Below are 26,482 nucleotides of genomic sequence, written 5' to 3' on the forward strand. Positions count from 1 at the left end.
TGCCCTCGTGTGTATATACAGAGCCATATGATTGTTTAAAGACTTAGTGAGAGAAACCATGTGAAGCAGTTAACCAGGACAGCACCAAGAACATAATAAGTGCCCAGTTATTAGTTATTTTGATTAAATTAATTTCTTAATTGGTCACTGGGAAATAGAAGCAATGGACTCCTAACGTCTTTAATTTTTGTAAATGTTTTTAAAAATAAATCACATGGTTAGTGTTATGATTAGGAAGCATTCTCTTGAACTTGATTAGGTAGCCTTTGTATGTGGGTATGAGTTTAAATATTTAACAGGTGGCTGTAGCCCAAGTGCTGACACTTCAGAGTGGATGCTGGCAGGTGATCTTGCCGGTATGTGTCAACTGCGCAGCATTCAGGCCTTTGGAAGCCCTTCTTATGGAATGAATGGTGACGCCTGCATTGTTATTCTGGGATATTGTTATTAGATGTCTGATTAGAAAATACGGCATCCTACCTAACTCTCTTTCAGTTCTTCTTAAGGTAGGCAAAAACACTGTTTTTGTTTTAAATCCGTGGGTGAAATTCTTGGAATGAAAAGAATTTTAGAACTGATGGGGGACGGGGCGTTGGGACTTAAACACATTTACTATGTGCCTTTTCCTTCCATCTTGCAAATTAGAAAACTGAGGCCCAGGGCAGACAAGGCTGGTGTCCTCTCCACACTTAATGATGCTTTCTAGGCATCAGTGCTTCTCCGAGCTTCAAGGCGTAGGAGATCCTGATGGAGACTGGGTCTTTACTTGATTATTCAGATTGTTGCCAAGACTCACGTCACTTCCCCCTCCCCCCGCCCCCGAACTGAGTCAGTCACTATAGAATGGATTTGTGGGCAGTGAAGGAAATGGGGGTAAATGTATCTACTTTACAAAAATCAGAGAGGTTGTAGTTGATGGAAAAGCAAAAAGAAATGTTACGTTTGCTGTTTTGGGTGATTTCCTTGTGTTTTCCTCCCTCAAGAAGGTAAGACTACAGAAATCATTCTGGCTAGTTGAAAGTTCCACCTGAGTTCTATTATAGTAACGTGAAGTTTTACCTTGACAAAGAAGTAACATTGGTTTTTCTTCTCCCTGACATGGAGATTGTATTGTTGAGAATCAGACAATTCTATCACAAGCAGTGTCGCCTCAAATGAGATCTTACCTAAATGTTTGCCTCATTTGCTACTCAGTGATAGAACTTCCTTTTAAGTAACATCTTCGGTGGTTTACATTTTAACTTCACATATTAACTATACAAAAGGAAGGAAACAAATGACTGTCTCCAATACCTATACCCTTAAAACACCTATTTTGTCTGGTCAAGTTGCTAGTACTTTCTTTCTGGGTGTTAAGAGTTTTCTCCTTTGCCACATCTTTCCATGTATAAAAGTTCTCATTTGGTTTTGGCCCTTTATATTTTTTTCCAATTCGAGATTTATCTGGAAATTTTTTTTCTTTACCCATTTAATGTATCTTAGTTGTTTTTCTTAGGATTAACTTTTTTTGTTGTTGTTAAAAATTAGTTTGAGATGCACTATAGGTCCAAACTATTGTGTAAAATAAAACCAACATTATCAAGGATGCTTTCTCATTGCCCACGCTAGGAAATCCTGGCTACTGGGGGGGCAGCAACATTGCAGTGATTGTCTTAGAAAGGAAGTACACTCTCACTGTATCACTAAACAATGGTCCAGAAGGGCAGCAACACAACAAATACCTACACTTTTTGCAAAAGAATTTAGCTTTAAAAATGTACAAACTGTAGGATGAAGATAAGAATCTCCATCCTGGTGGATGACATAGTGGAAGCAATTACAGCCCAGGCATTTTACATTTGTACCCCAAAAGCCTTTATTTAATGACAAGATAACGTCTTTCTGATTTTAAGACTTTATTACAACCTCTGTTCCGCTAACCTTTTGCTAGCTATAGCAAAGTTGCTAGAACAAATCTCTTGATATAAACAGAGTTTTCAAACGTTAGTGTTTTAAAATCATGAACTTCACACATTCTCTTTGTGTTACAGTAAGAAAAATGATCAGCATGAACATTTTCTTCATTTAGCTGTGAAGTAGATGCAAGAATCGGAGTTTTCTACTTATTCAGTCATCTTTTTTTTTTGTTTCATTTCTTTTGATACCACATCAATTTCTTATTGCTTCATTTTGCAGTAATGGAAGAAGCCTTAACAGTTGTAAGATTACATATTTATATCAGGGTTCAGGCTGTGAATTCATTCTTTTCTAGGGAAGCAGAAAGATCATGTAAAAATGGTGACCACATGTTGACAGAATGCATGATTTAACAAAACCAAAGGCAATCATTTCAAAGAAAAATGTTTTATTTTCTGCCAGCAGAGTATAATGGAGAGAAATTGGCTGGTATTATTTTTAAAAATTGCCCAAATCACTGTAGTTAGTGTAAAATTGTCTCTGGAACTATTTCCTGTAAGTTAACCAGACATATGATTGTATCCTTTCTATTTTGAATACTGAAGCTCACATTTCAACTGTCTTGCATGGAGCCTATCAGGTATAATAGCTCTTTGTAAAGGTACTTCCTTTTCTCTTTTAGTCTCTCCCATTTAAGCTTCCACCTTCATTCACCCCAAACTTCGAATACTTGTAGTTTGGGGCTTTCCAGAACTTTAAGCTAAATATTATTCACTAACAAATCAAGACTGTAAGCTGCTCAAAAATGTGCTACTCTAGCCTGCAAAAGCTCAAGTGAAATTAATGTAAACATTGTTTATGCTATTTAACATTCTCCACACATTTCCATTGAAAGGAGATTTCATTTTTATTTAACAGGTGGTTCGTAGAGCTTGCTGTTTCTTTCCTAGTACTTAAAGTCATTTCAGACATTACACATTGGGGCCTGCTTATGTTGTTTGTATGTATAGTAAGTATTATTTAACAGCAAATCAGATTTATGTGTCAATTAAAGAATAATGCAGTCTGATACGATTCCAATAGTCACATACCTCTGAGCAAGTTAAAAAGGCATGAGTCACTCGGTGGAATGTTGTAGTCACATCACTTCTTTGGCTAGTGATGTTTTCAATGGCTTACAGGGTTTTGAAGGTGATGTGGTGGTTGCTTTCAGCTCAGTTGCAGAACAGCGCATCCCATGGGATCTGGCCCACTATATTTTGGGAAAACTATGGAGTCAGCTATGCAAACAGATTAAAAAACAGTATAAATGTTACATGCCTTAGTGACAGATGGGGGAATTGCATTTGTATTTATACAGGGCCAAAAATACTGGTGCTCACCAGATATAGATTATTGATTGATTTGGATTTAGCCTGATGCTAGACAGCAACCAACATGTGTTTGCTGATTGCTTGATCCAGATGGTTGACATTCTGTAAGAATGTTCCAGGGCATTTTACTATATGGAGAGAGTAAACAGGCACACTTTAACAATGCAAGTTTTCCCATCATTTGAATCTCTCCCACCCACCAGTAAAAAATAAAAATAAAAATAAAAAGTATGTTTAAAATAAAGCTATAACTCATACATAAAACTGTGTTCTTCTTTCCGCTTAGACAGCTGATATTCATTATCAACTGTAACTCAAGGTTAACTGTTCTGTGCTCGGCTTTGTCAGTTCTGGAAAAGTCCCAGGATTTCCTCTGGAGAAGTGGAGATGGGAGTATTTCACTGTTATTAATCAGACATTTTAGTTCAGCCAGTTTTCTTGGTTTGTTCGTGAGTTTAATAACCGTGCAACCTCATTGAATCCTACATGAGAGTCAGGTTGCACATGTACTTATTGAAACCTTTTTGATTATATTCAATACCACCAGGCTGAACAGTAGGAGTCGGGGAGGGGGATCACAGCCCTTTAAAGTTGTAGGGGAAATGGGCAATAACATTAACACATAAGAAATACGCCCCCGCAGTTCACTAATGTTAAGTGAAAATAGACTCTTTAAGGGGAGAGATGTTCTAGAGAACAGTTCCTTTGCTTTTTAGATAAGAAAACATACAACCAGAGAAATTAAATATATTGTCTGGAATCAGACACCTATTAGTGGCAGAGCTTGGCCCAGCACTGGGTCTCACAACTTCTTGATTGGTATTTGATTGTAGTGAATAGCTGATTTTCTTAGTCATATTTTACTTATGTTGAATAGCTTCCTTATGTGGGCCCACCTGTACCTACCTAATTAACTCTATTTATTTTCTAGAGTATCTGTCAATTACTTTAGTGTAGACCTGCTTAAAAATCACTTTTATACACACATTGGTTCCATCTAGGACCTCCCACCAATAGCGTGAAGTGCTAAGATGGACCTGTCTTTGATGGCTCAGCTAGCCAACTCCTGCCTAGGAATACAAGTATTTTGAGCACAGAGAGAAAGGAAACTCTTTTCAACAGAAAACCAATCTCTCTCTCTCTCTCTCTCTCTCTCTCTCTCTCTCTCTCTCTCTCTCTCTCTCCTCCTCCTCTTCCTCCTTCTTTCTCTCTCTCTCTCTCCCTCTCTCTCTCTCTCTCTCTCTCTCTCTCTCTCTCTCTCTCTCTCTCTCTCTCTCTCTCTCTCACCCCCTCTCTCTCTCTCTCTCTTTCTCTCTCCCTCTCTCTCTCTCTTTCTCTCTGTAGAATTTCCTTGGCATTGACTTCTTTCCATATGACCTTCATCCCACAAGAGCATCTGTTAGACTGATGTTTTTAAGTACGTGGATGGCTCGATCTCCAGGGAATGTAGGCCCCTCACCGAAATCTGCGCTATCCAAATGAGGACACACAGTATCTATTGAGCTCATGTGAGAGCTGAGCACATTGATATGGAATGAGGAAGCAGTATTTTCCTTGTTCCTGCTTTTCTTGCACAGATTGTTCAGGACTTTATGCAAGCTCACGTGTAATGAACAATATGAAAAACCTAAACTTGATTTTGCATGTTAAGATCTTAATCTACGTTTAGCACATAGTAGCTAATGAACACTTATAGAAATCTTTATAAGTCAAATATGCTCTCGTTTTCTGCTTGCCATATATCTCACAATTTTTATAGAACTCTATAAAATCTGGACTTGTCCGTGTGCAGTTGAAGAGTTTGGGGTTTTGTCTCTGTAGACATTGGCTTGATGTTGTTTTCCTCCCTTGCCATCGTGGTCCAAATACAGGTATTGATAACTATACATCATGATTAATTAAAAAAAAAGTTCCCAAAAGGTTTCTAGATGAAAGATGTAATTTTGTATTGGATTTCTAGTGACATGAGCAGATCACTTGCTCTTTGCCTTTATGGATTTTATAATGTCATCAGAGTCTATCAATAAAATTATAGCCTACAATTGGGCATATACCGTTCCTTACCGTATCAGATATACAGGGGGTAGTGGTGGGAATATACAGATTGTAGCATGTCTGCCCTGGGATGCACTCCAGGGGTGTGTGTGTGTGTGTGTGTGTGTGTGTGTGTCTGTGTGTTTTCAGTTGAGATTTACTGTACAATGAGAGCTGGAAGCTGCAGATGAAACAGTTCCTAACTCTTACATAGGAATGTTTTCTCTTGCTTTTACCTGCTGTGAGTGAAATTGACTAGAATTGTGGTAGTCTGATCAATTTATAAAGTAGCAGACTCTGTACATAGACATCATGGCTATCTCTTCTACCTGAGCTGTCAGCCTCCATTCAGGAGGGAAAGAATACTGCCAGACAGTAGGAGCATATAGTTAGAAGGAAGTGAGAAGGACACAGATGCCCCAGTAAGCAAAGCAGATGTGCGTCCTTTTATATATACAGAGGGTACCTAAAAATATATATACACATTTTAAGAAAGGAAAAGTGAATTAAAATTGTAATATTCAATATATACCAATAACAAAAAATGAATACAAGTCACGTTTGACTTCTGCAATTATAAGAGGTGCTCAAAGTGGTTACCATCAGCGTCCAGACACTTCTGATTACGGCAAACTACTGCTTGAGCAATGCTGACCAAAGTGTCCATTTGGTCACTTGTATCCATTTTTTTGGCAGCCCCGGTGTGTGTGTGTGTGTGTGTGTGTGTGTGTGTGTGTGTGTGTGTATGTATATACACATCTATAGTAATAAAAATTATTTCTTTAAAAATAAATAAGTAAATACATACATACATAAAGAAGGTAAAAAAAAGCAAAACAAACAAACAAACAAAACCCTCATACCCAGAAATGGAAGAGATTTAGCTATAGGAAAACAGTGGTTCCAAAAATTTTATTGAATTCCAGAAGGCCTCTTTAGATAGCTGTCTTAGTCCTTCTGAAACTTGTAGAAATTTATTGTCTTACCTTAATTTGAGGTACCCTGCCATCTTGAATCTTTTCTCTGTGATCTCTTATACGTTCTCTTTGGAGCACTGACTCTGTTCTGTTTTGTATTTCTGATTATACATAAACACACACAAACTAGTAAATAGTTGAAATAATTAGGTGATGATCTAGGATTTCCTCTTAGAAAAATTTCCCCTGTGCCTTATTGTGGTGTCTCTCTGATCTGTAGGATTTATGGTGATTTGGTGTTGTCAGTTTGTATGATCAACAGAGAATACAGACAGGCTCTTTACTTTTCTTTCTCCTTCTTGACTTAGTTTGCCTCAGTGTGTACTCACCATAGCACACACAAAGAATTTCTACCATGTAGAAATAACTGATCTTACTGTTTTAGTTTATGGGACATTAATCCAGATTTGGGTATATTTTATCTCTGTATCTATCTATGTAGATATAGATATGTTCCTACACAGTTGTTTGATCCCACTTATATGATGATTTATAAACTGCCTTTTATCGCTTAACATATTGCAAAAAATTTTCCAACCCACTGAAGATTTTTTCAACATCCTTGTTCAGTATCTTGAGAATATTTCATATTTTTTCTAAAGTTTGTTAAAGAGGCAGTGCATATTATTTTAGTAATGTATTTGTTCACATCTTAGTCAGATTGGGCTATAAGAAGACAAATTTCTAAACCTTTGGATAGGTATTGGCCAAAGTGTTCTCTAGAAATTGTAACAGTTTACACCCCCAGCAACCATACACTGTGCTTTTGGAGACTTGCTGAAAGGAGATGTAAAAATATGTGAATTAAAAACAAAAGTAGGTAGGTGGGGGACAGAGTATATAGTCTCTTAAGTTTGATGGACCTGTAGCCTCAAGTATAGTGTTTAAAGAAAGGATGACCATTTTACTTAATTTTCTCTATTTTACAAAGGAATGCAGGCTATTATAGTATAATGATGTGCTCACTGATGTCAGGTAAATGCATGTGTTACGTTTGCCATGTTCGTGTGACCATAATTTCATTTTTCATACTTAAAGATCTTCAAACTGTCAAAGCATGCTTTCTCCTTTCCAAGTTTCTCCTATCAAGCTTGAAAGTTTTCAAAAGCTTTCTTCCACTTGGCTGTGCTTTCAGAAGTGTTTGAAATCACACTTAAAGAAAATGAAAAGAAAAAATGAATTTTCCCTTTACAAAAGGTCATTTGAATTTGAATTCCAAAGCAATTTGGTTTGGGACTTAGAGCAATTAACAGCAAATCATCTCCAAATCGGAATGTTTTTATAAGCCTGAAAAATAGGTCTTTTTTTCTTTCTTTCTTTCTTTCTTTGGACATTTCATTAAAGAATTAATGTTTTCATAAATTATTATGAAATTTATATGGGTGATTATAAATCAAATAAGCCTTTATCAGTGACTTACTTGTCATATAAATATAATAGGGAAAAGGGAAATCGTGAAGACTTTATTCCTATAGAGGCAACGTAGTGCAGTCGTGAGAAGCATGTGCTTGAGTCATCTTGCCCAGGTTCAAATTCCCATTCCTCTGGCTGTGGGCAAGTTTCCCTCTCTGTGCTTTGATCTTCTTATTTGTGAGATGGGGGCAATAATAGTTCCAGTGTGAGCAACTGTCCTGGTTTGCCCATGACTTTCCTGCTTTTAACATTGAAACTCTGGAATCCAGGGAAAACTCTCCCTGAGACAAGAAATTGCCCAGTTTTCGGGGATGGGTGCAGAAAGTTGGAAGGAAAGTGCAAAACCCATACAGTGACCCCCCCCCCCACAAAAGAGGGGCTGAAAGCACCACTGTTTTTAGTTTCAAATTTCTCCAGCAGAGGTTATCTGCCTTTCGTAGTTGTTACTCTTTTTTCCTCTCATTGTTGATATTAGCAACCATGTATTAAATGAGATAATATTTCAAACATTTAGACCCTGGCTAAAATGTAGTAAGCATTCAAAGATGTTAGCTTTTAACATGAAACATTTTCCAAGATAGACTATATGTTTGGCCACAAAAGAAGTCTCAATAAATTTAAGAAGATTGAAATCATACCAAATGTCTTCTCTGACTACAGTGATATGAAACAAGAAATCAATTGCAAGAAAAAACCTGAAAAACAAACACATGTAGGCTAAATTACATTCTACTAAATAATGAATCGGTCAACAATGAGATCAAGGAAGAAATCAAAGGACAGCTTGAGACAAATGAAAATGAAAGCACAATGACCCCAATATCTGTGGCACACAGCGAAAGCAGTTCTAAGAGGGAAATTCATAGCACTGCAGCCTACCTCAAGAAACAAGAAAAATCTCGAATAAACCATCTAATCTTACACTTAAAGTAGCTAGAAAAAGTAAAGCAAACAAAGCCCAAAGTAAGTAGAAGGAAGGAAATAATAAAGATCAGAGCAGAAATAAACAGAGTCTAAAAAAAACAATAAAAAAGATCAATGAAACCAAGAGCTGCTTCTTTGAAAAGATAAACAGAATTGATAAACCTTTAACCAGATTCATCAAGAAAAAAAGGACCCAGATAAATAAAATCAGAAATAAAAGAGAAGTGACAACAGACACCACAGAAATACACAGGATCATAAGAAAATATCATGGATAATTATATGCTAACAAATTGGACAATCTGGAAGAAATGGACAAATTCTTAGGAACATACAATCTTCCAAGGTTGAATCAAGAAGAAACAGGAAATCCGAACAGACTGATTACTACTAATGAAATCGAATCAGTAATCAAAAACTCCCCAGAAACAAAGTCCTGGACTGGATGGCTTCACAGGTAAATTTTACCAAATATTCAAAGAAAAGTTAACACAGATCCTTCTTAAAATATTCCAAAAAAATTAAGAGGAGGGAAAGTTCCCAAGTTCCTTTTTTATGAGGCCAGCATTACCCTGGTTCCAAAACCAGAGAAAGACATTACAAAAAAGAAAATATCCCTGATGAACACAGATGCAAAAGTCCTCAACAAAATATTAGCAAACCCAATTCAGCAACACATGAAAAAAGATCATACACCATGACCAAGTGGGATTTATTCCTGGGATGCAAAGTTGGTTCAATATCTGCAAATCAATTAATGTGAAATCATATGATCATACCAATCGATGGAGGAAAGGGAACCCTCGTGCACTATTGGTGGGATTGCTAATTCATGCAGCCACTATGGAAAATGGTTTGGTGGTTCCTCACAAAATTAAAAATAAAACTGCCTTATGACCCAGCAATTCTACTTCTGGGTATTTATCTGAAGAAATTAAAAAAACACTTAATTAGAAAATACATGCATCCCTATGCTCATTTTAGCATTATGTACGATATAGCCAAGGTCTGGAAGCAACCCAAGTGCCCGTCAATAGATGACTGGATAAAGAAGAAGTGGTACAAATATATACAATGGAATATTACTCAGCAACAACATGGATGGATCTAGAGGATATTATGCTAAGTGACATAAATCAAAATGAGAAAGACAAATACTATATGATCTCACTTATATGTGGAATCTAAAATATAAAATGAACAGATAAAACAGAAACAGACTCATAAATAGAACAAATTGATAGTTGCCAGGTGGGAGGGGGTTGAGGAACTTGGTGAGAAAGGTGAAGGGTTAAAGAAATACAAATTAGTAGTTGTGAAATAGCCACAGGGATGTAAAGTACGGCATAGAGAATATAAACAATACTGTCATCACTGTGTATGGTGTCAGATGGGTACTAGACTTTTCAGGGGGGGAAACTGCATAAATTACATAAATGTCTAACCACAATGGTGTACCCCTGAAACTAATATAAAATAATATTGGCTATCAACTGTAACTGAAGTAAAGAAAATAACTTTAAAAACATGTTAGCTTTTAGCATTATTATGTTAAGCTCCATGCTGTTCTTTGGTCGTACTGAATTATCTGAAAAAGCAGAAACAACATGTATACTTTCCTGCTGCTGAGATGATGAAAAGTAATATTATAGTTCTTTGGAGTGGTAGAAATTCCAGCAGTTTCCTTTTGGATGGTCAGTAAAAGGTCCTGCTATCCCAGGGTACCCACCATCCCCTCTCATTTTGTCTTTTAGCAGCGATGCTCTGACCCTTTCCAATATTTATCAGTAGACATTCCCCTCAATGGGTGCTCACAGCTCCTGTGACTGTTAATGCAGGTTACACCTGTGTGCTCGCCAGGATGGGAATGCCTTTATCCCATGTCGGGCAAAGACCCGTGATCCTGAATCTCTTTCTAAACTTCAGACCTGAAGAGAGCAGTGCAGGGAATTGCTGCTTTCTCACTATATTAGCTTCTTCAATTTCCTTTTAATTGGAGCCTGTAACCCAGATTCTTGTAACTTCAGGGGGATGAGCAACACAAATTAAGATCTGGATGCTTTCCAGGAAGGGCTCAGCTCAAAGAACATTTTTTTTTCCTTTTAACACAATTCTGGCTATTGACAAATCTCATGCAGTTGCCTAATGAGTCCATATTTGCTTCTGAGGTTTCACATTTGCAAACTACACTGCCGAGAAAGTAAGTGAAGTGTTCACCCACCTCTGGTGTTAGCTGACTGATTTAATGTACAGGACAGAGAAACACTAGGATAGTAAAAATTCTAAACCAATAACACAGAACCTTCAAATACAGTATCTTACTTGCCCTTGTTCAGCACATTCATTTCTCTCCAAGAATTTTTTTAATGTATAAGACTTCAATTTATGTTTAAGAACTAGTAAACCATAGTAATTTGACAGCCATTCACACTTAATTCTGTGCATTAAACCAACAGCATTCTTTTCCACAAACATCCATTGTTAGGACAATGCTCTCAGACAGAATTTATGAGAAATGGAATTATGTTACCAAGGAGATAGCATTTACTATAATGAAGAGTAGATCCTAGAAAATGGCCCCTTTTACAGCAGCTCAGAGCAGAGCCACAAAAGCAATTGATTGGTCTTGGCATTTAGTCTTATATCAGCTGTGTCATCCATAGCTTCAGGAGTGAGAACACTAATCTAAAGTGACATTTCTGTTCTGGCGGGCTTTTCTGCCCTGATGAAAGCAATTACTTCATTCCTAAATGATAATTTGCAGGAGTTTCAACCACTTTAATTGATAATTTTTTTTTTGTTGTTCTGAGTTCAATTGTGAAGTGATTAGCTGATTTGGTAAATAGAAATTTAAGGTGTGAAATATACAAGTTGCTCCAAGGTAAAGTGCTGTTTATTGGGTGGAGAGAAATTACTTGATAAAGCTGCAGTTTTTCCATTATTATGGAACTGCCAGTTGTATAGCATAAAGTTCTGGGGGAAACTGAAGAACAAAACGTTCAGATTCATGAGGTTTTTGGCAGACACCACAGCATACAATAAATAGTTTGGTCTTGCTGTGGTTCATTCAAGGATTATTTGAATCAAGGTGAACATTGGTTGAAAAGGATTGTTCAGACCTCTCAGCTTTCTTTATTACTATTCTAATGACTCATTCTGGAATTAAACCCTCTTATTTAAAGTGTTAAGAATAAAAACGCTCATTGGCTAACACCAGTTAATTTAATTATTAAGTTCAAGCATACACAAGGCATTTTTCTGAAGATGGGGAAAGGCATTCATTTGAATGGCTTTACTTACTCTTTTGATCTGGTTTACCACAAGTCAAAACTGCTTCATGATTATTCAATCAGAATATATCTTAGTGTAAAAATTTTAAGAACACATCTTGATTTTGATACTTTGTCAAATCTTAGCAGTTGTAGATGTTTTTGACACTTTTTTAGCAATCAGTTTCATGATCTTTTCTTACATGGGGAGAAATAATGGTCGTTTCACATGTTCAATGAGAAAAATAAAGCAAGAATGAAGGTCAACCTGATTTAGCACATCAAACAGTCTTTGTCAGCCGAGCTTAATATATCCTGAGTTTGTGGAACAAATGAAATTTTGCTGCTGTGTTACACTTTGCTTCCAAACAACCATTACAACTGGTTTTATATATTGTGTGAGCATCAGACCATCAAACAGTGCATCTTTACTGACGTGTTTCTGCAGCGATGATCTACAGCCGCAGTCTGCCATTTATATAAGGCCAAAATGTGCATCTATATTTAGTTGTGAAATTGGCCTATTATACTCTTGATGTTTACAGAGGCTAACATAAATTAATGATGACAGCTATGAGCAGTGCATTAGTTAAGCAGCAGAGTTCTTACCTTGAACTTGAAGGTTCCAGTTTTAACTTCTAGCATATACTATCGTCATTTCTTTACACATTAAAGGGAGGGTTCCGGAATTATTACCTTTTCTTGGAGAGCATTAATAGACTTCAATTCACAAGCTTTGTTGTGCATAATCCCACCAGATAATAGTTGCTTATGCATTTCTCAATTATAATACCTTGTAAGAAAGCGGATATTTACAATCATTGTGAAAAAAATACTCTGGAAAGATTTTTTGTTTTCTTTGTAGTAGGCTGATTTGATTGAGTTTGAACTCGGTGATGTCTGTGAGTAGTGGGCTGTCTTATTGAACGTAGTGAAGGAAGGGCAAGCAGTGCTTATGGAATCTTCACCTTTTCTCTGGGAAGCCACCTCATTCAGCTCATGTCAGGGTAGGTGGAGGTACAGGAGTAACTATAGATTTCACCATTCACTATGACTAGCGATCTCTCAAGTATGCAGGTGTTCAAAGGTTCATGAGTTAAAATGCTGAAGCCTGTGATGAATTTTTGATGGCTGCATTTTTAATACAGGTCGACCTTCTTCCTTTGAGGCTGCATGCCAGATTAATTGATAAATAGTAGAAGGCTGTAGTGCTGGGTTCTCCTAAGCAAAACAAGTAGGAAAATCCATAAAAGCCTGCCTGTCTGACTACTTAGCAGTACTTTAAGAAGGTAAAATTTAAAGTGGTGTTCATCCTACCTTTCCTTTTCCTTACAGTTAGATGACCAAAACCTGCTGTGTTCTTTTATAAAGTCTGGTTATTGTATTCCAAAAGTTTCCATGAAGATGTTAAAACTTAGGCATAGAGAAGATTTTCATGTAGAGATGGTACAGATCTATGGATAATGCCCATATCAGAAACTGTTCTACAAATATAATTATAAATTATATAAAGTAAAATAAAAAATTGATAAAAGTGGCTATGGAGAAGTCATCTGAGAAGAAACATTTGATTAAGTTAACTTACTTCTGTTGTCCTTCTGTGACAATTATTATTGCTTTTGTTATCCTCGGTAGATCGCAGTTGTATTACTTCCGTAATCATCATAACCATTTCTGTGAGGAAGGAAACCAAAGTAAACAATTTTGCAAAGCTAAATTTGATCAGCCGCAAACGATAACTTAGCTCTCTTAATTTAATGAGTCATCAAATCCAAAGTTATCTCCTTTTTCCCACCATGGACAAATGGTCCGATAAATGATTAGCACCCCTGTCCAGCTCCATGGCAGCTTCAGTGAGATTGGAAATCCTGAGTCATTTTCATACTAGTGGTTTTCTAATAGTGGCTGTGCCTGTTTTTTAGCTTTTTATACCTGTTAAAAAATAGTTTGCTCATTTCTGGCCCAAGTAGAATTTCATGATTGAGCCTTACCCCCAGTGTGGACACCAAAGTCATAAAAGCTGCGGCTGCACTTCCGCATTTCCCGATCACCGGATGTTCTGGGTGAGCTCTCCATGGTCCTGGATTTGGGCCTTTGTCTGACATTAAAGAGAATTTTTAGATTTATGATGTTTTGGAAGATATTTTAGAAGATCATCTTTTTGCTAGGAGTACACATTTACTCTTTCTGACTAATAATTATCATAGCAATTTTGAAGGTTTCCATAGAAGTTTTCACAATCTTCCTGAATAATCCATTCCTTTAACAAGTGTTTGGGTGTTCATTTTTATATATAAACAAAATTGCTTGTGTTGCAACTTAACCAGTTTTTTTCCCCCTACATTAGTGAACTAGTAAATGACCACTTACTATTCTAGTACAGAAAACCATTTAATTTTAAACTTTTAATTTTTCTTTAATGAAACATGTATTTTCTTACTTGAACAGCTCAACGAGTACACCTGTGATATACAACACATAAACCATAGGTATAAGGAGAACTATAAAGAAAAATCAGTATCTCTGCACTAAAGGAATTTTATTTCACTTAAGTACAGCATGTGATATGTCAAAACCAGTGAACAGAAATCATATGGGTGAGAACAAGTGTACATTATGAATGAACATTGTGGACCTCAAAGCATAGAAAAATCAGTGTAAAGTGAGCTTAGATTTTTTTTCATTAAACACATCTTATATAGTATTACTATGTGCCAGGCACCACTGTAAATGTTTTACAAAAATAACACACTTCATTTAATTTCAACCTTATAAAGAACCTTATGAAGGAGAGTGTATTATCATCCCATTTCATAGGTAAGAGTAACTGAGGCAAAATAAGTTCAACGATTTGCTCAAGTTTACATAATCAGTAACTTAGAGAGCCAGAATTTAAATACAGGCTGCAGAGAGCCCTGCTCTTAAACCTTCTGCTAGCGTGGGAGACATGCTGAGAAAGGCATCAGACAGAACTTAATGAAAGTGATAGCTACGATTTGAGAGAACATGGTAGGAATTTTAAAAAATAGGCAGTTTTAGAATTGTTGCCAAACAAAAGTGATGCCTTTGATTTTATGTCCCTTGGTTTTATTTTGATTGTCGTTACACGGGAAATTAAATTTACGGAAGTGAAGGTCATAAGTGGCAGTAGAGAAATGAGTCGGAGAGGACACTGAGGAAAGCAAACAGGTATATGGAATTATAGAAACTGTGACTAGAGTGAAAAATGGTGGTAGAAAAGCTTGGTGAAAGAAAATTGTAAAGAATTATGGAGAGACAGGGTGGTAATCAGATGAGGTACTAAGATCACAATAGTTGTGTGTTTTTTCCCCAGGTACGTTTTGTATTTATTATAATAAAAGTTAATGCTTATATAATGTTTACAATATGGCAGGCATTTAGTACTTTACATATATTTGTTCAGTTACTCCTCTCAAGAATATTTTGAAGTAGATACTATTAAAATGTCCATTTTCCAGATGAGGAAATTGAGCACTAAAGAGGTTGAGAGACCTAACCCAAGGTTGCCCAGCTAGTAATTGTGTGATTTTGTGAATACAGTACCCACAATCTGGTCACAGACCCCGCACTCCTAAACCCTGAGCTTCCAAGGAAGTTTAAGGATGGCTTGACTTTATTTTGGGCATTCTTAAGTCTTTCCAGTTTCTTAAAATTCTTCTCTGTTTTAAAATTCTGAAGTGGACTCTACCACATTTAGAGTTTAAAAAGTATCTTAATTGTTAAATTTAGATTTTTCCTAGGAGTTTACTCCTTTATAGTTCACAATATACTACCATTATCATGAGTCATTGTAAGGATCCCAGGGGATTTGCCAAAAATGCCTTGTTTGTCATCCTCATTGTATAAGATGAAAAAAATTCAGGCTCAACTTTATGACTTAGAATCACAATGCTAGCAAATGGCCAGCGTGGGTATTCTAACTCCCTTCACCAGGAGTCTTTGACACAAAACATACATCTTGCCAAAGGGACTTAAAATACATAGGAGGATTTAAAACATCACTTTAATTCAATAAGAAGTGTCCTTACCAGTAATTTTTGGATTGCTTGTTATGTATACCTAAGGTATAACTTTAGAAACTTGTAGAAGTTCAAAATGTTGAGAAGAAATGTAGATTAAATGACATTATTTAAACCTAGGATACTTGTTCAGGATAAATTAATTCTGGCAATAGCAATGACAAAAAGAGGGAGGAACCTAACTTTATAAGGTTTATACGGAGAAAGTCTAGATACAAGATTATTACTCTTTTGGTTGGGGAGATGGGCCCCTGCTAAGGAGAATCTGAAAATCATTTACTATTTTCCCCAAATATACATACATATATACATGAACACAATTTTGTATACGACTGACTTGTAGATTTTATTTATCTCTGTGTATCTATATATATCTGTCTCTTTTAAAATGGCTATTAATTTGTTTGTTTTGGGTGTCAGTGGTAAATATTGATAATATCCTCTTCAAAGAGAGTTGAAATTTTGATTTGCTAGGGATCAAGGAAGAGTCTGTTCTTTCTGCTCTCCAGAGCCTGAGTGTTAGCAGTGGGAAGTTTGGCCCAGGGAGTAATTTACTGCAGTTTAATCATATTTAAGGTGGCAGAGATTGGCACCGTAACATTTTACTCATGTAACAACCAACCCATCCTTTCTTTAGTATTCTAGAAATACAATCATATTTATTTTGGTTTAGAGCAGAATGTACAAATACAACATTTATCTTAAGTTTTAATGTAGTCCTTAATTCACTTTGAAAACTGTTTATAAGTAGGCTCTTCTTCACAAAAGCAGACAAAAGATAAATCCACAAAGATAAACCCATGTCATTGTCTTACGGTCTTTAGCTTCATCTGTTCTATCAACATCTCTACAACCTTTATAATTTCTTTGACTGTGTTTTATTGCTGTTGCCCTCAACACCAATTACTACTTGATACAAACCCAGTGCTATCATTCTGAAAGTCTTCTGAACAATGATGGCTGCATAATGATGCGATGTGGAAGTCATGGAAACCCTTTGTCATTAAGATTATGGCCAAGAAGATGATCCCTGTAGGGTAACGGTGTATGTTAGCTGTTAATAGGCGGGGAGGCTGTGGAAAAGAGAAAAAACATGTAGGTGGGGCAGAAATAGGTAAAGTAAGTTCTGCCCAGTGCTATTTTAGAAAAGTCAATGTCAGTGGGCAGTGTTTAGGCGAGGCAACCAAAGGCATTAGTTAGTCCACTTGCTGCCTTTCCCTGAGTTGGTATCAGAAGCCATCTTCCATTCGGGTACTAACCAGGCTAGACCCTGCTTAGCTTCTGAGATCAGATGAGATAGGGCGTTTTCAGGGTGGCACATTACATCGTTTTGTACACCTGAAACTAATTAAAAAAAAAAAAAAGCCATCTCCCCTCTACTGGCTTTTGGAGCTCACTGGTTTGCTTCCTGTGATCTTGGGCTTTTCGCCCCATAGGATTAATGTTTTGTTTTGTTTGTTTCCTTAGATCCTTGATAAGCCCAGGCATTAATACCAAGTTCAGAACAATTGCCTAACCCTCTCCTCAGTTGAATAGAGAAATTCCTAGTATGAATATTCGTAATATTAATTAGATAACAAATGATTTGTGATCGTTTGAGTGACACATGTAAAGAAACTTATATAGAGAATCCAGGTAAACCTACCTTCAAAAGTGGTCTCCCAAATTATTACCCAAATGTAAAATGAGTCCCTGCTGTATTATTTACCAAATGACATATTTTATTTGGCTTACATATTTTTTAAAACTTTAATTAGCCAACATAACATTATAGCATAACATAAAATGGGGAATGCCATGTAAAAACCAGTTTTTGTTCTTTGGAAATAGAGACACCAGAAATCTGGCAACACCCTGCATGCCTTAGCCCAAAGCTGCAGTCAGCTGAAACTATGTGTTGTCCTCCTGCTATAGTCGCCATCAGGCTTCTTCATCTGACATTCCCTGCCTTAACCCCGAGAGCCTTCGAGTTTACAACCCTTGCTCTAGAGCTCCATTATAGTCACTTACTAGACAAAAAAAAAAAGTACGTTTATCCCACCTTCTGGAGTAGTATTTGATTACAAGGACATAAAAAGAGCAAAGCACTGAACTTGAACTACTGTACTCTACGAGTGGTAGAGAAAACGTGTGAAGAGATAATTCTTTTGGCACAGGTGACTTTAGCGATGTTAGGTAGATTGCTTTTATTATATAAAAGGCGGGATAGGAATCATTCTTTTATCTTAAGACGTTAATCTGGATCCTGGTTGTAGGCTTCTGTCACTTCATTTACATAATTTTCAACCAGCCAAAACTGAGCATTTATAAAACTGAGTGGAGGTCAGCGAAGATATTGGAGAATAAAGAGTATAACAGCTTTTCCTTGTAAATTAACAATGTTTCTGCCTCCTGAGACATCAAGAGACAAAGGTTTGTCACCTAGGACTACTGTGACTTGGAAAATAGTAGCATGAACTTCTCTAGTTCTGATAAATACCTTAGTTAGTAATGTAGACTATTGTATTAATAGAGCAAACATGAAACTGGTTGGGGTATTAGCCTAGCAAGTTTTTGACCAGAGCATCATGGCGTTACTTAAATCACCTAAATATTCAATAAGATATTTTGAGTGTCTGCGCTGAATACAGTGTTTACACCACAAACAGTATCAGGTATGCCATAATGTGATATGGAATGTTATTATCCATATTATACTAATAGACTTTGGAGTCACACTCTAAACTCATTTTGATCTATTCCGCTGGTCTGGCTTCCTTCCTTGTTTTTGCGTGTCTCTTTCTTGTTACTTTATAGTGGGAAAGCCGAATGCTAGATTCAAAGTTTAAAAGGGCCTTCAGAGTTCAATGAAATAGATATATACTGTGTTTCCCTGAAAATAAGACCTAGCTGGACAATCAGCTCTAATGCGTCTTTTGGAGCAAAAATTAATATAAGACCCAGTCTTATATTATATTATATTATATCATATTATACCCGGTCTTATATAATATTATATAATACTTGGTCTTTTAGTAAAATAAGACTGGGTCTTATATTACTTTTTGCTCCAAAAGACTGATTGTCCAGCTAGGTCTTATTTTTTGGGAAACACAGTACAAATGCTTTTAATAGTACCTGGCTATTGTAAATATTGCCCAATTATCTATCATCAGGGTCTGATTTTGAATGTATTTCTTGTCAGACACAAAGCAGCAATTCAGAGTAGGTGAAATTCTCCTGTCTGATGCTCATATACAACTTCAGTTGTGCCAAATTCTGCCCTCGGCAATGTGAGCAAACTTCAAACAGAAATACACATGAAAAGTTAAAGAAAAATGCTGGATTCTACCTGTTGCCTCTTCTGTGAAGTAATATGTCTATAATTTTTATAAATTTTAATAACCCATACAGAGCTTTATCTTTTGGCATTAAATTCATATTATCTTAAAGTTTGATTTTTCTGGGCAATGTATTTTATTCTCTAGTATTTCAGAGAATCTATCCATCTACTAATGTATGTCCATTAATGAAGAATGAAAGCATTCTCTTATCAACTAATTACCAGCACATTTATAAAGTTACATTGAAATCTTCAGTTTTAATGGGATGTTTTCTTTATCTGACTAAAGGTCTTGAGCTTTACTGAGGTCTGGAAGCTCATCAACATTTCATTTGTTGATTCTGTGAATTGTGTGTGTTTACCTTTTTTTTCCAGTATGATAATTGAAATACATTTTTTAAAAAATGTGTCCTTTTCATGGCTTAAGGTTCTGTAATGATAACAGTTAACAGAGCATAATCATTAGCTTGAGAATAGATATGTGAATACAAGCCCCGTCTTTTTAAATTGCTTATAGCTGAAAACATCATCACCTGTAAATCTTATGTCTTAGAAACAATGAGTCCATGTTAATGCATGGTCATATTGGAGGGGAAAAAACCTAACAAGCCAACAATTTTTAGTCATTGCACCTGAGTTTATGGCATATTTAAGTCCAGAGGTAGAATTTATAGTGACTATGAACATTATCTGGAACTCATTTCACTACGGCTCTTGGTCTTTTGAAGAAGATTTTGGTAACTTTTCGCTGGGGGAAAAATAGGAAATACAAAGAAAGTAGTCTCTGTCTGATCACATGTTCTAAAAAACAATTTTCCACTCCTTTGATTTCAGTTTACAAGCATTGAGAAAGGAGAAATCCCGAGATGCTGCTCGCTCCCGCCGGGGAAAAGAAAATTTTGAGTTCTATGAATTGGCCAAGTTGTTGCCACTTCCTGCAGCCATCACTAGCCAGCTTGACAAGGCGTCCATCATTCGACTTACAATTAGCTATCTGAAAATGAGGGATTTTGCTAACCAAGGGGACCCTCCGTGGAACTTGCGAATGGAAGGCCCTCCACCAAACACATCAGTAAAAGGTAAGTTTTAAGACCCTGTTATTTTCTGGAATATGGTGGTCGGTAGGTGTCTCTAAGCTGAAATGTTTACCATCATCCTTTCTTCTTTTTCTGCATATCAAATCCTTTAAAGGGATACAAATGTGGAAATCTGAACTCTGCATGAGAAAGCCACCATGTGAAGGTGAAATGAACCTCTTCTATTTCTATTTTCTTTTCAATAAGTCTGTCGGCCTACATATTCTATCACTTTATATAAGGTTTCAGAGAAATGAGAATGAAATGACTTACATTAAAGTGTTTCATGGGTTTAATTTATGTTATGCTAATACATGACAATTCTTATTGATGGGTGGAGTATGAGAATATTTGCTAAAGGGTAGAGCTAATATTTTAGCAAAGAGCTAGATATTTTCTGTCTTTAGTAACCAAAGACAGAAAAGAAGCAGAGTCCAACTCTAGCAGACATTTTGAGTAATGATTTTATTGACTAATAAAAAATCAGTCCATGTATAAATATTTCATGTCTCTATACATACTGCCTAAAAGTTATAAATACATGTATAAGCATATATTTGTCCTCCAAATCCTTAGTGCAGTTACCCTTAAAACTTATTCTTTTAAAATTTGGGAGCTTCTTCACACTGAGACTTAAGAGAGGGATTTTCTTTTGTGTTCGTGAAACCCCTAACGATTTACGGCATTTCTAGCATATGAATATGCATGCATATGTTTATCAGTGTATGTGTGGTGTCAGTCATTGATTTTCTATCTTGAAAGGTATGCTACTCAAGGTGTAGGACTTAGGGTATCTGCTAGTTTCTTCTGTCCTAACCTTGTGTTTAGACCCTTGATGAGCGTGGAGTAAAACTGGCGGAGAAGAATTAGGTCCTTTAGTTACGTGATTGCACCTTCACAGCGACCTTTGGAGAAATCCCTGTACTCTTGGCTGTTGTAGGAAAGAGTACTTGTGGGGAGCTGTAATCTCTCATAGGATTCCAGTTCAAATGAAAGATCCAAAGCAGGGATTTTACAATTTTGTGCTAAAAGGCATGACCACAAATGTGTACGTGCACGTGTGACCGTTTATATCTTTGCTGTTGCTACTGACTTAGGGATTGTTTCTTATGCTTATGAGAGAAGGGAAATTAGAATTTGAATCGTCACAGGTTATTTTCTTCTAGAGCAGGCGTTGGCAAACATTTTCTGTAAAGGGCCATAGAGTAAATATTTTAGTCTTTGGCGGTTAACGTCAACTCTGCCATTGGAGCATGGAGTCAGCCATTGATGACATGTAAACAACAGGGTGTGGCTGTGGCTGTGTTCTAAGGAAACTGTGCTTCCAAAGCACACAGCTGCCACTGGAGTTGGCCCACAAGCCATAGTACCCTGACCCCTGCTCTAGAAGGTAAGACTGATATGCAAAGGTTGAGAAGAACATACAACAGAGGCAGATCTCAAGGTGAAGATGGCAACATAAGGCAACAGAGTACAAACAAACCAAGACACATCTGTGCTGTCCTTTTACAGCCCTTCAGAATGCAGATATCAACTTGGTAATACACCAGCCCATGTTCCAGATGCTACAGTAGTAGGGAATTTTCCTAGGCTAAAGATGTGAACATATTCCTAGTAAATATTTATTATATACGTAAGAACTTAGTCAGTAGGCTGTCTTCATGTTTATTCCAAATCATGCAAGATGAAAGGATAAGTAAACAGGTTAGAAATCACACAATGTACAAAATGTTATCATTAAATTGTAAGTATGCTAATTGAGGGACTGGACTTGTATTAAGTTGGTTAGCTTAATCATCTTTTTTATTTTATTTCCATTTTTCTTTCAAGGAGCTTGCAGTTTATAGGTTTTTGTTTGTTTGTTTTTTGGTAGTGGTGGCTACCAAAGTAGAAAAATCTAATGGTTCCATTGTCTGTCCATTCTTTTGTGCTGTGTCAGTCCTGCCTGCTTTCAGAATGGCCTTTTAGAAATACAACATTGTAGATAATATAGAACGATGCCCTCATTTTATAGGTGAGGAAAATGATACAGAAAGGGTTTACAGTTAAGTGTTAGCAGACCTAAAGCTAGAATCCCATCTTTTTTTCCTCTCTCTGTCTATTGCTCCTTGTATCAAATCATATTCATTTCTATCGGTGGTATTTGATTTGTGTCACCATCATCAAACATTCCAGGTGAGAATTCTCTCAGCTTTGGAGTGTGACTGATAATTCATTTTTACTCTGTGGCCTTCAACTAACTCAACTCAATGACTACTTATAATGATAAAGATGGATAAAAAGAAGATAATATGTGGTCTCTGCTCTCATGTGTTTCTGTATCTACACGGGCACGGGGATGTCAGTGAGAAAAAGTGGAAGTGTTTGGGAGCCTGGAAGGAGATCACAGATTTTACTATTTAAAAAATCCCATTCAGATTTTGGCAGAGCTTCTGAGTTGTTACGTGTATACTTTTACTATTAGTAAACTAGTGATAGGCTAGAACTGAAGCCCGAAGCATAGTGACTCTATCCTGTTTACTCTGGCTCTCAAAAGTGGCTAGGAGTGCGGTGGTTCTGCTGTACAATCTATGTATATTTTATTGCTTTACTCTAGTTCTTTAATGAAAACCTGCTATTCATTCTGATCAGACATTCATGAAACAACAACATCAAAAGAAATTCGTTTTAATTTATGAAGGTCTTCGATGCTGTGCCCTTGAAGAAGTTCATAGGGATAAACAAGCTTATATAAATAGCCTGTAGCATCATGTCTTCACATGATGCAGTTCGTAATCCGACAATAAAATGATAGACATTATACGTCGTGCTTCCCCCAGCAGTCTCTTGAATAAACTAAAGACATTTGGAAATTTATATGAAAAGTGCTTATGCATTGCAGGCAACATTTTTTAAAAGTGTGATGAGTTCATGTTAATAATTAAATTTCAAAGCTGATATTTAAATTTGTCCCACACAACTAGAGAGGAATTTAATCACTGTAACTTACTGCTTCAGAAAGGTCCTTTATTCATTACATCTTTTCTTAAAAGTATATAAAGGTTGATGAGTTTGTTTTTTGATGTCCACTGTGTATAGATTATGTACAAGTTCTGCTTGCAGAAAGAACACTCAGGTGACAGTGTGTAATATATCCTGAGTCAATTACTTCATGGAAATGACATATTAAGCAAATGGAAGGTAACAGATAGTTTTTTTTCAATTATTTTAGAAATATCTGTATTGTTATAATACAGATCAAATCTACAATGAACATTATGCATTATTCAAGAAATGACCAGGCATTCTCAGCAGTGTTTCAGCTAAATAACTGATGATTGTAACCTTTAAAGAAATCTCATTGTGGTGACTGTTGGTAAATCACTTCTCCATTCATAGTAATCTCTATTTAGAGGCTATCTGGAAACCATTGTATCTTTTATTAATCTTAAAAGCAATAGCTGCTGATTTGACATTTGCTAAAACTAGATAAATTTTCCTTCCTTCTAATATCACAGACTTCAGTCAATTTTTGGAGTGTATCTGCTGCAACTCTATTAATCCAGGAATATCTACCACTGGAAGCATAAGTTTTAATTTAAACATTGCAGCTTTTAAACAACAATTTGCCTATTTGTGTGACAGGCAACAATGCTAAAACACTGTATGTCAGACATAAGACATTTTTAGTCTTTGGAAGGGAACAATTGAAAAATATGCAAGACTGCTCGTGATTAAAATCGACTAAACACATTGGAGAAGAACTTGGTTATTTTTCATAGAATTTCCCTTCACTATTTCAGACATCTGTTTTGAATTAAGTGCTGATGTTCCTGAGAGGAGAGACCTGCAGGTCTTTATTTAAGCAGACAAACGGGGGTCAGACAATTAAGTTTGCGAACTCTCCACTGTGTAAGTGCACTGTGTAAGTGCACAGTGGAGAGTTCGCAAACTTAATTGTCCTACCTTCGTATGAGCTATTCTTAGCCAAAGACCAAACTGTTATATGTGGTATATGAAACTGAAAACAGCAAAGGAACACAAACAAATGGTGAAACAAAAAACTCATAAGCAATGATTTTTAATGGATCCCTTTAAAATAGTCACATAGGGTGAGTATAGGACTTCCTTCAGAGTAACATTGAATTACTATCATGGCTGTTTCCCCAAACTTAGATAGCTTTTTATAAAATAGGTCTGTTTCTATAGAAGGTAGACTATCTGAATGATAGGTCTTCTTGGTCTAAGCAGCTCAGGGCTTCCAGTTCCTGTTCTGGCGTTTTATTGTGGGCATTTATTTCTACCAAGTGACATTCATGGTTGGGGGCAAGTGCCACATTCCTCATTATTAAAAAACCATGTGACATGGAAGTCCTTAGAATCAGTACATGGCATGTACACCTGCCTGTGGTAGTGTTTCTTCTTTTTACACAAGTAAATGGTAGAACCCAGACTGAACCCCCCTTGGGTTCGGAACAGAAACTCCCTGGAGGGCTAGGAGGGTACGTTAAGAGGTGGCAACTTGGTTCTTGTTTGGTTCCTTCCTATTCTTACCTCCATCATTCTCAGTAGACTGAAGGCCTAACTGTCTTTTCTAGTCTCAAGTTCTGTTCACCTCAATCCAACATCAGTAGTGGCACCAAATGGGAATGGAACCGCCCTAACGCTGAGGTGCCAATCTTCGTTCTTGTTTATTTTGGTAGCAAGTGCCAGGTTTACTACTATATGGAGATATGATGTGATATACTTGACTTTTCTTAGGTATGCCTCCAGGAAGGCTTTTTAATTACATGCTAGTGTCCTTTTACATCTTTCTAGTAGAGTTACGGCTTCTGAAAGAAGTTCATTTAAGAACTAACCTTTTACTTTCTTGTATTTTACATCATGTTTGAAAGAACAATGTTTATATCGCCACACTTCCCTAGGATTGTCATTTTTGACGCTGGGCAGAAAGAGCTTTCTGACAAATGTGGGCTTAATGATGACAGAGTAAGTGTCTGAGACTCTAATTCTGAGGAGTTTCATCTTTTATCGGGGGAACCTTTGCTATCTACAAAGGGAGACTGTAGTCCACCTTCAGCATGAAGAATATTAGAAAGCATTGCTGGTTTCTTGTCACATGCCACTGTCAAAGAGTTTGACTGCTCATCATTGTTTTCAGTGCATCTGGCAATATTAAGCATCTGAACATCGACTCAAGGAAAACAAGTAATCACCCCATCTCAGTAACATGCCACAGAGTTTTTACTCCTCATGCAGCTACAGTTAGTCTGGGGTTTTACAGATGTAGGCTGGGATGAGCTGGGGGGTTCTGCTTCTTTCCACAGCTCTGTCTGGGCTTCACTCCTTGATAAGGGTTCAGCTCAGGCATGCCCCCAATAAAAGGGCAGGAGATATTTTGGAAAAGTTCTTTTCATGGTTATGCCAAATGTATAAGAGGGGTGAGCAAAATTCCACAGCACCTCTTAAGGATATTTTATGTATTTATTTATTTATTTATTTCTGTGGCGAATTCTGGAAACTGTGAATAAAACACTGCTTGTATACCCTTTTGCATTCTACATTAGAATTCATCCATGCGTCCTCCCTACTCTCATCTTCTATTTCTCTAGCAATACTGAATACCTAAACCATATATTTATGCCTTTGTACATGCCATCATCTGACCGAAGACCCTTTTCCTTTTCCTTCTTATGGGTTTACTGAACTCGTATTCGCCTTTCAAAGCCAGCCTCAAATGTCATTTTCTTATGTAGATCTTCTCGTCTTCCTGAGAATGTTAGTGATTTCTTTCTATACGTTACTGACAAGTCTTATGTTGCTTTATTATCAATTCGTAATTCCTTTCTTGATATACCTGCCTCTATACTTAGACTATGAGCTATTTGACAGAACAGTCTGGGTCAATTTATGCATGTTTATGTCTCCATGTGCAGTACCCAGAAAAATAAGAATTTAACCATGTTTTTAAATTGAATTGTATAGAATTGGATTGCATCTTGAGGTTGCTGTTAGCAGAGCTAAATAATGATGAGAGCTCTGGGTGGGTCTAAGTCATAGGATAGGAAGAAAAAAAAGAGTAAAAATAAAAAGAAAGAGAATGATGGGAATAGTGTGAAACCACTGGTATAATGAACAGTCTATAGATTAGGACCTAGGAGGAATAGTGGCAACCCTGC

The 26,482-nt window shown here is 36.6% G+C and overlaps 1 protein-coding gene across 10 annotated transcripts in view; it reads left to right on the forward strand.

The window, feature by feature from the left end:
* The window catches only part of NPAS3 (neuronal PAS domain protein 3), an 848,147-nt gene that overhangs the window by 232,075 nt on the left and 589,590 nt on the right, over nt 1-26,482 (forward strand). For 7 of the 10 annotated variants that reach the window (XM_033109513.1, XM_033109505.1, XM_033109508.1 and 4 more), the window contains one exon: nt 20,083-20,327. In XM_033109513.1, the coding sequence (XP_032965404.1) occupies nt 20,083-20,327 (245 nt within the window). Of the gene's footprint in view, nt 1-20,082; nt 20,328-20,439; nt 20,491-26,482 lie in introns of all 10 variants that reach the window. The other 3 variants (XM_033109503.1, XM_033109504.1, XM_033109509.1) reach the window with 1 other exon arrangement.

Source organism: Rhinolophus ferrumequinum, chromosome 6, assembly GCF_004115265.2.
Source record: "Rhinolophus ferrumequinum isolate MPI-CBG mRhiFer1 chromosome 6, mRhiFer1_v1.p, whole genome shotgun sequence".
NCBI lineage: Eukaryota > Metazoa > Chordata > Mammalia > Chiroptera > Rhinolophidae > Rhinolophus > Rhinolophus ferrumequinum.